This window comes from Balaenoptera physalus (genome assembly GCF_965194825.1).
Source record: "Balaenoptera physalus genome assembly, chromosome: 9".
Taxonomy (NCBI): Eukaryota; Metazoa; Chordata; class Mammalia; order Artiodactyla; family Balaenopteridae; genus Balaenoptera; species Balaenoptera physalus.
This window is the reverse complement of record NC_138888.1, coordinates 12,720,289-12,733,478: the sequence shown is the minus strand read 5'-3', so window position 1 is coordinate 12,733,478 and position 13,190 is coordinate 12,720,289. Positions and strand designations below refer to the sequence as shown.

Here is a 13,190-nt window from a genome sequence, read left to right as displayed (position 1 = left end):
GCCCCCAGTGGGTGAGGTTGGTTCAGTGGCTTGTGTCAGCTTCCTGGTGGAGGGGACTGGTGCCTGTGTTCTGGTGGGTGGGGCTGGATCTTGTCCTTCTGGTGGGCAGTGCCGCATCCGGTGGTGTGTTTTGGAGTGTCAGTGAACTTAGTATGACTTTAGGCAGCCTCTCTGCTAATGTGTGGGTTTGTGTTCCTGTCCTGCTAATTGTTTGGCATGGGGAGTCCAGCACTGGAGCTTGCTGACCTTTGGGTGGAGCTGTGTCTTGGTGTTGAGACGAAGATCTCTGGGGGAGCTCTCGCCAATTAATATTATGTGAGGCCAAGTTTCTGGTGGTCCAGTTTCTGGGACTCGGCCCTCCCACCTCAAAGGCTCAGGCCCAACACCTGGTCAGAGCACAAAGACCCTGCCAGCCACACGGCTGAGAAGAAAAGGAAGAGAGAAAAAACAAACAAACAAAAACGAACAGACAGAACCCTAGGACAAATGGTAAAAGCAAACCTATACAGACAAAATCTCACAAAGAAGCGTACACATACACACTCACAAAAAGAGAAAAAGAAAATAAATATATATATATATATATAAAAGGAAGAGAGCAACCAAACCAATAAGCAAATCCACCAATGATAATATGCATTAAATACTATACTAAGATAAAAATAAAACCAGAAACATATTAGACGCAGAGGGCAAACCCCAAGTCTACTGTTGCTCCCAAAGTCCACCACCTCAATTTTGGGAACATTCATTATCTATTCACGTATTCTTCAGATGCAGGGTTTATCAAGTTGATTGTGGGGATTTAATCTGCTGCTCTTGAGGCTGCACAGAGACATTTCCCTTTCTCTTCTTTTTTTTTTTTTCCTTTCTCTTCTTTGTTCGCACAGCTCCTGGGGTTCAGCTTTAGTTTTGGCCCCGTCTCTGCCTGTAGGTTGCCCTCAGGTGTCTGTTCCCTGCCCAGACAGGAGGGGGTTAAAGCAGTGGCTGATTAGGGCTCTCTTGCTCATTCAGGCTGGAGGAAGGAGGGGTACAGTAATCATAATCGGAATGCTGGGCGAGCCTGAGGTGGCAGAGGCCAGCGTGACATTACAACAGCCTGAGGCGCGCCGTGCGTTCTCCCAGGGAAGCTGTCCCTGGATCTCAGGACCCTGGCAGTGGCGGGCTGCACAGGCTCCCGGGGGGGTGTGGATAGTGACCTGTGCTTGCACACAGTATTCTTGGTGGCTGCAGCAGCAGCCTTAGCATTTCATGCCCATATATGGGGTTCAAGATGATAGCCATGGTTCGCAGCCATCTCTGGAGCTCACTTAGGTGGTGCTCTGCCTTCTGTGGGCACACATGGAAGTAATACCCTCTCCTCGCGCACCCCGAAGAAAAGGTATCTTGCCTCTCCGGCAGGTCCAGACTTTTTCCCGGACTCCCTCCCGGCTAGCTGTGGCGCACTAACCCCCTTCAGTCTGTCTTCATGCAGCCGACCCCAGTCCTCTCCCTGGGGTCTGACCTCCGAAGCCCGAGCCTCAGCTCCCAGCCCCGCCCGCCCTGGCGGGGGAGCAGACAAGCCTCTCGGGCTGGTGAGTGCTGCTCGGCGCCGAGCCTCTGTGCGGGAATCTCTCCGCTTTGCCCTCCGCACCCCTGTGGCTGCGCTCTCCTCCGTGGCTCCGAAGCTTCCCCTCCACCCACCACCCTCGTCTCCGCCAGTGAAGGGGCTTCCTCGTGTGTGGAAACCTTTCCTCCCACGGCTCCCTCCCAGAGGTACAGGTCTCATCCCTATTCTTTTGTCCCTGTTTTTTCTTTTTTCTTTTGCCCTACCCAGGTACGTGGGGAGTTTCTTGACTTTTGGGAAGTCTGAGATCTTCTACCAATATTCAGTAGGTGTTCTGTAGGAGTTGTTCCACATGTAAATGTATTTTTGATGTATTTATGAGGAGGAAGGTGATCTCCACGTCTTACTCCTCTGCCATCTTGAAGGTCCTATACTTTTATATGTTGGGGATTTTCCTTAATAAAAAAGTTAATTTTTTTTAATGAATGTTACATACACTGAAATTTAGCAATGTGGCATTGTCAACTAACTAGCCGTGTAGAAAACATCTAAAAAAGATACATTTCACCAAATTAACTTGCAGGTAAATAAAAAGTTTGAATATATAAAATAAAATAACCAATTTATTAGAAGTATATATAGGAGAATTTATTTCTTTTTGGAGATAAGAAAGCTTTTCTAAGCAATACTCAAAACCCAGATTCCAAAAAGATTAGTGAATGTGATGACATAAAAGTTTTTTTCTGCACAGAAAAAAATACCAACAAAGTCAAAAGACAAATGATCAACTGGGAAAAATATTTCAACACATATGACAATGAGCTCATTTTCTTAATATAAAAAGACCTCTTACAAATCAGTTATAAAAGACCATTAAACCAATAGAAAAATTGACAAAGAACTTAGAGGCGGTTCATAGAAAACAAACACTAATGGTTTGTAACATATGAAAAGACAGTCAACCTCAATCATAAAGAAATGAAAAGTAAAATGTCAATGTTATATGACTATTCAATTATTGGAACACATTTCTTAAAATATATGTCATTAAGAATATTTAAATGAAAAAAAATCAAGATGTAGAACAATCTATATGGTACACCTCTACCTGTGTAAAAATAACTGTGTACATATCTACATGCATATCTATATATACGCATATATGCATTATGCTTCAATACACATAGAACATTCTAGAAGAACATTGTATAAGCTGGTTACAGTGGTTGCTTCTATAGTGGGAGCCTGGAAGTCTTGAGTGAGGTGTAAACATAACTCTCCATCCTGTGTGCTTTTTATAACATTTAAATTTTTAAATGTATGTCCGCCTTACCTTTTCAATGAAAAATAACTAGTTGATAAAAAAAAACTAAGTTAATGTGTTCAACAAACATTTCTTTGTGCAAATCACTGTTGAAGTGCTGAGAATACAGGTGATGGGAAACCAACATAAATCTCTGTCTCCAGCTCTAACATGTTCCTGGGGGGAGAATAATAAAAGTCTCTAATGAATTGTGTTCAGTATAGTAATTTTTTGACTGCAACTTTACAAATGTTTTCTTTGGATATGTGTCCTTTTTAATGTAAGTGAATACATTGAGTCTTACATACAATAGTAACTATAGAAACGCATTCTTTGGAACTGACACAATTGTCATCATCATAATTTGGATAGGCTTTGTCAAGTTAGAAGAAGCAAGAAGAGATTTATCGTTCATGCCTCCATGTGTATCCATACCATTTAAAAACCTCATTGTCCTTGCAACACAGCAATTCTAATCTCTGCCTTCATTTTATGGTTTACCTATTGAGAGTTTAGAAGCCTCTCACTCCCTTACTACTTAATTCATTATTTTAGAATTCAAATCTAAGTTATGTCCTGAAGATTCAGGACAAAAACAATCCCCAAGACTTTTACTGTCACCCATATACATAAAATTCCCATCAGTGTCCTAAGTTCTCATTTCCATTGCATCTCTACATCTTTTTCTCTGGATATAGAACAACTATGCCAACAAAATGTAAAATTACAGCTGTTAAGACTTTGTTTCGTTTATTAAAAAAATTTATATTTTGGTTAAAGGATGGAGTAAGCTAAAAAAGAATACTCTAAAGTATAGTGGATGAACACGAGACTTCCTCAGTGCTCTGTCATAAAGGGATTTCTTGGCCAATAAGTTGGAAAAAGATGCTTATTAAGTTTCCCCACAATTAAAAATTTTCCCCATACTGGAGATTGACAACTATGTTAGCATATTAGCCCCCTAAAAAAATCCTTCAATGAAGAAGTTTGCTTAACTTTGAGCCTCTGTTTCTTTCTCCCGTCTCTGTGCTAATTAAGAGATCCCTGACATCAGAGGAAATTTTCATCTAAGCTCAAATCAGGACTAGTCTCAGTTTTGAATCTTTGCTTTCCTCTCAGCAAACTCCACCAGAGTACCTCCTGGCCCTACTCTGAAATCCATGCTGTCAAATTTCTTATTAGCTCACAGCTAACCTGAATCTTCCATCTGTTAGAAATACAGCACAGCACACCCCTGTCACAAGCAGCACACTCTTGGTTCCCCGGCAAGAAGAAAGTGAAAAGACTAAACATGTGTGGGCTTAGAACAAATGAAATTCAATATTACCTACCAAATGGCTTCCTCATAAGGATAACCCTCTCTGAGAGAACACAGCAATAACCAATAACAACAAATGCAAAATCCATTTTTTTTAAGTATGGAACAAAAGAGATCCAGTTCAAGCCACTCCCCTGAAACAAAATGTGATGGGAAACAACCTTCTTGTTAACAGAATACCAACGGGACTTTTTTTTTTTTTTGGCTGCATGGACTCTCTAGTTGTAGCGCATGGGAGTAGTTGCCCCACAGCACGTGGGATCTTAGTTCCCTGACTAGGGTTCGAACCTGCGTTCCCTGCACTGGAAGGCAGATTTTTAACCACTGGACCACCAGGGAAGTCCCAGGACTTTTAAAATTATAGCCTTTCTTTCAACTAACACTCTGCCCAAGAAAGTTTTATTGGATGAAATGTTAAAACCAATCCAAGAATTTTCTCTTACAGTGTCTCTCACAAGTATGCTCAGACATGAAACCGGGCCTTCCTAAGTTCTGATTAGCTCTTGACTTTTATCAGTACACCTTGCTTCCAAAGCTTCCTGGGCCAAAATAATCTACGAGTTAAAGGTGAACCTTAATAAAGGAATCATTTGTTTCCATTTTTTAAAGGTGCAGTTCCCACCAAGAAAACCCTGCTACAATTTCATTAATTCACATGTAGGACGAACACAACTGAGAAATCAGGGACCATGACATTTTCATCTTTATACCTCATGAGACATTTGACCTATTGATAACTTTTTATGAGAAAAATTCACCTTCTGGTGAAAGCCTGTGAGTGACAAATACTTATCTGAAAATCTACGCTTAATATATCAAGAAGCTAAAACTGGTCAGTTTGTTTTACTGTGTGTTTAAAAACGTTTTGATTAAAAAAAAAAAATCTTGCAAACTTTGAAGAGACTCTTTCCTTCGGCAAATGGAACTGGAGACGCAAGTATTTTGTGTCCAGTTCTGCTTGAATTTCCACGTCCTCTATGCCAACTGGGTACCCTCCCTCCCCCAGCCCCATCTGTGCAGATTTCTAAATCACTGGAGAAACCACCAGGCAGAAAGTCAGCACAAATGCCTTCCAAGCCCAAGAGAAGTTTTCACTTAATGAGAGAGGCTCAGGAGGGAAAGGGAGACTGGCTAGGGGCTCTGTTTAAAATAAGCACATCACAAGGTAAAGAAAAATTATCAGTAAAGATATGTGTAATCAGGAGGTTCCCCAAAGACCTTACAAGTATCTCAATGCTTAAAGCAGGTCTGGTGGGGACCCTGGAGGGGATCGTGGTTGGAGAGACTTGAAAGAAATTTCATCTAATGGAAAAGCCAGCATTAGCTCCTGCCTTGTGGAAATACAGGCTTGTGTCTTATCCAAAGCCCCCAAAGCTATGTCGACTTCATTTTCTGATGGCCTTTGGAGTGTTATTGAAACTGAAGTCATGGGTTGGATGCTCAAATAAGCCAACTTGTTTAGATGCTTCCTCAGTCACAGACTCAACCCTAGTGCCCTATACCTGCAAAGCCTTGACAGAAATGATTATTAGGAGAGAGGAAGGATGAAATGAAGGAAATCTACCATCTTCACACCCAAAGGACAATACTGCATCATACTGAAAGACATTTTAAATGAGAAAAGCTGAAAGAATCTTCAAAAAGAAATGGTGCAGTCTTTGTTGTTGGGTAGTTGACATTTCGACTAGGCATTTATCAGCTCAGAGTTGTGGCACAGGCGAGCCAGCTGATTTGGCAACCCAAATTAGCTCCCAGTCAGAAGGATCTGATTAGCTAATTCACGCAGTGGTGTCAGTGACTCATAACAACTGAAAGACCTTTCCTTTCCAAGAACGTGTTCATTTTAACCCAGATTTAACAGTGGAGAGTCTAGGAGTCTAGGAAATCTGGGCAGTGAAGTGGGCATTACCTCTAAAAAGCTCTTCACGTTTGGGAAATCACAAAATCTCTTTGGACCTCAGTTCCTTATCCATAAACTGGTAAGTGGAGAGTAAATGGAGTCCATCGTGCCTCTGAGCTAAAATAAGTTTGGTGTCTGATTCTGTGCGGTAAGCACTGACGTCAGGCATCCAACACAGGTGGGCAGAGGCCTCTACCCGCCCAAGTATAAGGCTAAGAATACATGCCCGATGGGGTGATCCAGGCTGGGACACACTGAGGAGGAGAAGGCGATTAGGCTTGAATTCAAACTTTACCTAGAAAATAAATCAGTAGAGACAACTCACTGATAAAGGTCAGGCAATAGAATGCTCCCGAGGGGGAAACCTCCTGTAAGAAACAGCAAGCTAGAGTCGAGCCTCAGATCAGCCACTCATTAGTACTACGACCTTGGACAAGTCATTTCACCATTCTGAGCCTCGGTTTCTTCCATGGGGGCATTACTACCTGCCTTGCACAAAGACAGCAAAAGTCAGTCTAAGAAAACGTGCACAAACGCACATTTTCGGGGGACTGTAAAGCAGTCATAGCTCAGAGGCTCCACACAAACAAGCATTCAGGATTTAGAGGGAGGCCTCCTTCCCAAAGGATAAGACAGAAACAGACAAAGGCTAGAGAAAAGAAAACTTCTGAGTAAACAGCTTTCTATTTGCCCATTCCTAAAATACAGACACTGACGTGTCAGTACATGAAACTTCTCTAGGCTCTCCAGGAGAACAGAAAGCAGACTTTCAATGGAAATGACTGCATAATGAAAAGATTGCTAAACCCAAGTCTTTGTCATACTTACTCAAAGCCCCGGACCGTGTAAGACATTCAAGTAAGAAAAAGAATCAGAGAATCTCTGCTTTACACCAGGGAACAGGACACATGCTGAGAGGGAAGGCAAAGGATAGGGCTCAGCAGAGGGATTTGTCCAACATACCCAGGTAATCGTGAAGAAGAGGTACAGAAACCTGGGGGTAGGGGTAGAGAAAAGAGATTTGGCCACAAACAAGATTCCCTGGGGGCTATTGATTGGGGTGAACAGGTAGGGAAAAAGAAGACAACTTTTCTTCCCCGAATGACTAGGTCATCTAGGAAGAGAAGTATTAGACAACAAAGCTACCTTGACCCAGGAACAAGTAGACAATATCAATGCAAGTGTGATTGGATAAAGTAAAATTAACCCTTAAAGGAGGGAGGAAGAGAGCTTAATGATTTTTTAAAATTATACCCAAGTTCATTTGTTTTGATCGACTCGCCATGAAATTCTCCAAGAACTCTCTCTCTACTCAAGAGAGTATAAGGAGAACAACCAGAGAATATTGGGCAATAGTTCAATTCTAAACATATGTGAATTGCAACAATCCAGTGCATATGAGGAAAAAACCCTGCTAGCAAGAGGAAACTGAGTGGGGAACCAGAGTTGGATCAAGACTGGAAAGATGGGGGTTTCAAATAATATTGTGGTATAATAGTTGAAGAGAACTGAGATCAGAGAACTTCCCAAGAGAGAACCTCCAGAGATAACAAGACAGGGAACCAAGACGTAAATCAAATAAGATGCTATAGTTGAATGGCTTAAGGAGAAATTTGAGAGATGGAGTATATGTCCTTAAGGCAGACAAGGTCTACGTGAGTCTTGAAGTCTACAGAAGGGATAACGTGGGGATGTAATCAATACAGAAAGGGATGCTGAATCCAGGAGGATGAGAGCTGAGAAAGGCCCTAGATTTGACCAAAGAGAGCAGTATGAATAGAGTATAATGAACAAAAATAGGCAGAAAATTTGCCAGATTAAGTCAGTTCAGGAGCCTCTTATAGAGTGTGTGAAATATCCAACCTCTCTGTTTTTTCTTCTCCTACTTGCTACACGTCTTTTGGTTTTTGCTTTGTGTCCACCAGAAGGCTCAATGCACAAGGAAGATGACATTAATTGTTAAAATCTATTAAATATTTAATAAAGGAATGACACAAGCACAAACGTTGAAATGTACCTTTACGGACTGTATGGATTCATTCATGCTTTATCTGATTCTCATGGTTATAACTCATTATGAGTTAATTATACAATATTTAGCCTTAATAATTTATAATAGCTCTATGACTTGATTTAAAAAGAGAAGTGTGATGCATAAGCCTAGAACTGCTGCTCAAGATCGAACTACTACCCAGGTGGATTGATGATAATATTTTCTCAAAACTATTTCAGCTATTTGTTGAGCAGTGTGTCATATGCTTCGAGAGATACAAAGGGAAAATAAGTGAAATAAGGAGAAAAGAAGAAATTTCCTTTTCCTCTCATTCAATTAGTGGGAAGAACATATTAAAAGATTTGACATGATGCATTGCCCACAGTACTCAAGAAAGTGCCATTTTATTAGAAAACATACAAATGTATGAAAACCCATCCTTATCATCAAACTTTCTCCAAAGCACTCCATTTCCCCATCAACCACTTTCCTCCTCATCTTCTCATTTCCCCTCATTTCTCCATGTCTCCAGAGGGGAATTAACAATGCCATCAACCTATCAACCCTCTGCCTTCCCCTTTGCCCCTGCTACGTTTGACCCAATGATATACTCCCTCTGTCTTCAAAACACTCAACTATGGCTTGGGGTATGTTATAACTACTTTATTGTCCTTTTGTGCTTTCCTTCTGTCTGTATTTCTAGTAAATCACCATCACAAGTGACACTTACAGCATGTGTATACACATCATCTCGTGCAAGACCCCAATAAGTCTTTGAGGCATGTAGCGATATGATGCTACCCATTTCACAAATGGAGAAACTGAGACATGAAAAAGTAACAACCCAAAGTTCACCTACATAGCAACTGGCAGACCAAAGCATGTGGCTTGTGGTCCAAGATTCTTCCCATCATGTAGCTGCCTGATATACAGCAGCATGAGCGCCATTTTGTCTTGGCTCCAGGGGGAAAGCTCTGTTCTCATTTTTTCCCCCTGACTCCGTGGTCATCTCTCTTCTTTCCATCCGCCTGAAACTCACCCTTCCTTTCATATTCTGCTCCACTTCTTCCTCCACCATTAAATTCTCCTGGTTCATTCTCTAACTTTTACAGTACTAACTCTCTACACTGTTCATTATGACACTCATGTATCACCTTCGTCTTTTCGTTTAATGTCTCATATGTTAGTTTTGTTGCCCCAGTAAATTAGTAAGATATTCTAGGGACTAACTTTTTAAAAACATTTTGTTTATATTTTCCACAATGCCTGACACAGAGAAAATTCTCAAAAAATTTTTGGTAAATTGGGGTGAATTTCTCAGGGACCATAAGAGAATTTCTATGTTTAAGAAATTATTTTTCAATACCATTTGTGGCCAAGTAACTCAAAAATTCATATGAGTGATGATGCTGACAGACTTAAAAACACATGGAGAGGGCTTCCCTGGTGGCACAGTGGTTGAGAGTCTGCCTGCCAATGCAGGGGACACGGGTTCGAGCCCTGGTCCGGGAAGATCCCACATGCCGCGGAGCAACTGGGCCCGTGAGCCACAACTACTGAGCCTGCGCGTCTGGAGCCTGTGCTCCGCAACAGGAGAGGCCGCGATAGTGAGAGGCCTGCGCACCGCGATGAAGAGTGGCCCCCGCTCGCCGCAACTAGAGAAAGCCCTAGCACAGAAACGAAGACCCAACACAGCCATAAATTAAATAAATAAATAAAAATTAAAAAATAAACAGGAGCTGTTGTTTTTAAAAAACAACAACAACAACAACAACAACACATGGAGAGGGTTTCCTTGGTGGCGCAGTGGTTAAGAATCCGCCTGCCAATGCAGGAGACACGGGTTCGAGCCCTGGCCTGGGAAGATCCCGCATGCCACGGAGCAACTAAGCCCGTGCACCACAACTACTGAGCCTGAGCTCTAGAGCCTGCAAGCCACAACGACTGAGCCCACGTGCCACAACTACTGAAGCCTGTGCACCTGGAGCCCTTGCTCGGCAACGAGAGAAGCCATGACAATGAGAAGCCCACGCACCGCAATGAAGAGTAGCCCCTGCTTACCGCAACTAGAGAAAGCCTGCGCACAGCAACGAAGACCCAACACAGCCAAAAATAAATAAATAAATAGATTAAAAAAAACAAAAAAAAAAACACATGGAGACTAGGGTCCTACACCAGTCTTCAGGACCACCAGACACCACAACAAGGTTGCAAAAAGACAAGTCAGCTGAGGATAACCCTCTTTCCAAAAGACAGCCGCTGCCACCTGCTATGACACCCCAAAACTTGCCTATTCAGATTCATGCTGGGGTCTTCCCTCTACTGCATTTTGCTCTTTTGTTATTTTCTGTTTTGTTTTATATGACTACTAGCCACGTTTTGGATTAAAACTTGTTAAACTTGCCACTTCTTTGCAGTATTTGCAAATTCTCAATATCTGAACTTTTCTATGGTCAGTTATCATGAAGAAAAAGCTCTTCACTTATCCATCATTACCCATTCAAAAAGTTTGGTAACTGCACTCCTATTTGGTAAATTATTATATCTAAAATATGTAATGTGATAGGAATATGATTTTAATATGGCAGAGTACAGTTTTATCTCATTTTTGTCAAATACACTCATATATAAAGAAAAAAGACAAAATATTGAAGTTTTTGCACCAAAACATTAGCTATGATTAGTTCAATATGGTAGGATCATGGGAAATATTTATCTTTTCCTTGTTTACGTGCATTTTGGGCAATAAGCATACATTACATGTGTGCTACAGAAAAAAAAGTTATTTTAAAAACTTAAGCAGTAAATAGCAAGATAGTTGATAACATAAATTTAGTATGAGGTTGAATGCAAAGTATTTGCCTAAAGAGCTCCTTCTTTCCTCTCCTTTTATCTAATTTGATATTTACTAACCTTTTCTTTTTCTCAAGACCTTTTCCTCGTCTTATAATAAATAGAAATCATGAATGGAAACTATTCAAACACATCTTCTCAAAATCCTGCCTTCCTAACTTTTAATATCCATTTTTCTTCCCCTTTTCATTCTGAATTCTTAGAAGCAAATGTCCTCTTTGTCCCAAGCCTCCTCAGCTGTGATCTGGAAATGTCTTTAGGAAGGAGATTTTCCTTAAGGCTCAGGCAAATCTGTGACAAGCACTCTTAGCATTATATTCTTCACGCAAACACACTTCCTCTGGCCCAAATGGGGTCAGATTACATACATTCCCAGCCTGGGGAATGAATGGAAAGGTGGACAAGCACAAAGCAGCCTTATCTAAAAATAAGAAATCACGTGGCATCCTTTTCCCTCTGCCCTCAAAGCAGCCATATGTTACTGGACCCTCAGGTCCAGCAGACCCAGTTCAAATTCTGACTCCAGAATCAAATTGTTGAGGTTGGGATTCTGACTCTACCACTTACTGTGTGACCTTGAGCCAGGTTCTTAAACTCTCTGAGCCTGTTTCTTCATCAGGAAAAGGAAAGCTAGTTAATAACAGCGCTTCCTAGAGTCATTTGGTTAAGAAAATTAGACAATGAATATACAGCCTTTAACCCCTTCCCTGGCAGACAGCAAGCGGACAGCACACGTTAACTCTCAGCAATAACAGTAGCACCGACTGCACATGACGTACAGCTGCTGGAGACATGGAAACAAATGCAGCCTGTTTGAGAAACTACAGTCGTAAACAAGGAGCCCTCTTGAATGCGGTTTTCTGCCTTCATTCAAAGGCTTGCCTCAGTGGTGCTCACTGCCCAGAAAGTTCCAAGCAAGATAGAGAACATCTCACTGGCCAGGGGGCCTCCATCCACTGGCAAAAGGTGCACGTCCTTGGTAAGAAACATGAGGCTGCGGGGAGCAGGCAGCAGCGCTCAGTGTCTGAACTCAATTCAGGATTGAGAGGAGAATCTTGCTAATTTGCTCCCAGTGCACACAAAGTATTTAATGCAAAGTGGAAATGACCCTGAGTCTAGGACTCTGCTGCTACCGGGAACACCAAAGTGAAAAGCAAAGTCACTTCGGAAGAAATAGCCAAGCCTATCACGCTCTGGTCACTTACTCTGCTTTGATGAATGCTCTGGGGTCTCTCATCTCGCGCTGGCTTCTCGGCCCAGGAGAGCTTGGGGTCTGGCATTCCTCTCAAGGCAACTGATTTGTACATCACTTTGGAATGTTGGTGAGCGTCCACAAAATAAAACAGTTGCGCTCTAGTGCCTACCTCAAACCTTGCTCAACAATTCCCTCTAAGTCCCTGTTACCTACGCAAAACGGCTCCAGCTGATTAATCAAGTTGAAAATTCAAGTGCAGGAGAGCTTGGTAGCTTCCAGGGTGAAATCCAGCTCTAGCTGGAAAACGCTGGACATGTTTCACCAAGAGAGTTCAAGTTCAGAGCCTTCTCTTTGACAGAATGGCTGTAACTGAATCTAACCAAGAAAAGGTAATGTTAATTCACACGATTATAAGGGAACTTAAAAGGTGATCGTGTCTGTTCTCTTACAATAAAACACATGGAAAACATGAGGTATCCAGTAGGCATTTGGTGACTATTAAATGTTCAAAAATGGGTATTCAACATACTGTATGATTAATATTCACACTCACGAGTGAGAACAATTCTTGGCCTATTTTGTCAGGATCGTAAGAGAGGTTGGGATTTATGGTTCAATAAGGAACCAGCAAATAAGGCCTTTAGCATAATTTGCTTCAGGCTTTTAACAGGTGGAAAGAACAAAGTTGTTATAACTGACCTGTACTTCAAGTGAATTAATAAAATGCTCCTGTGGCGACCATTGGTTTGCTAAACTAGCAGAATCTTCAACATATTCAAGAAATTAATGAGACAACACATGGTCATCAGACCAGAAAAATAGTGCAGACTTCCCCCATATTGTGTTATACTCTGAGCTATCCGAACAGAATAATCATAAACAAGCAGCCTAAAAAGTATGATTTTCATGTCTGCAGCCATTTTCTCAGTTTTTGAAAAGAATTAAAGGTTTCTTCCTTAAAATGTGACTTAGTGTAAGTGCAGCCAAGTGTCTTCTGGCTGCGTCCTGACACCTTATAACAAATTATATCCTGTAGGAGTGGATAATGTTAAATTGAGACTCCTGGAAAGAATTTTGAGTCA

General features: G+C 41.6%; 1 protein-coding gene across 2 annotated transcripts in view; it reads right to left on the bottom strand.

Moving 5' to 3' along the window:
- The window catches only part of IPCEF1 (interaction protein for cytohesin exchange factors 1), a 213,022-nt gene that overhangs the window by 160,380 nt on the left and 39,452 nt on the right, over nucleotides 1-13,190 (bottom strand). Inside the window, exon 1 of one of the 2 annotated variants that reach the window (XM_082474728.1) lies at nucleotides 12,119-12,449. The exons of the other annotated variant lie outside the window; for it this stretch is intronic. Within the exon in view, the coding sequence (XP_082330854.1) occupies nucleotides 12,119-12,220 (102 nt within the window). The 5' untranslated portion in view covers nucleotides 12,221-12,449. Of the gene's footprint in view, nucleotides 1-12,118; nucleotides 12,450-13,190 lie in introns of those variants that run through there. 2 annotated transcript variants of the gene reach the window in all.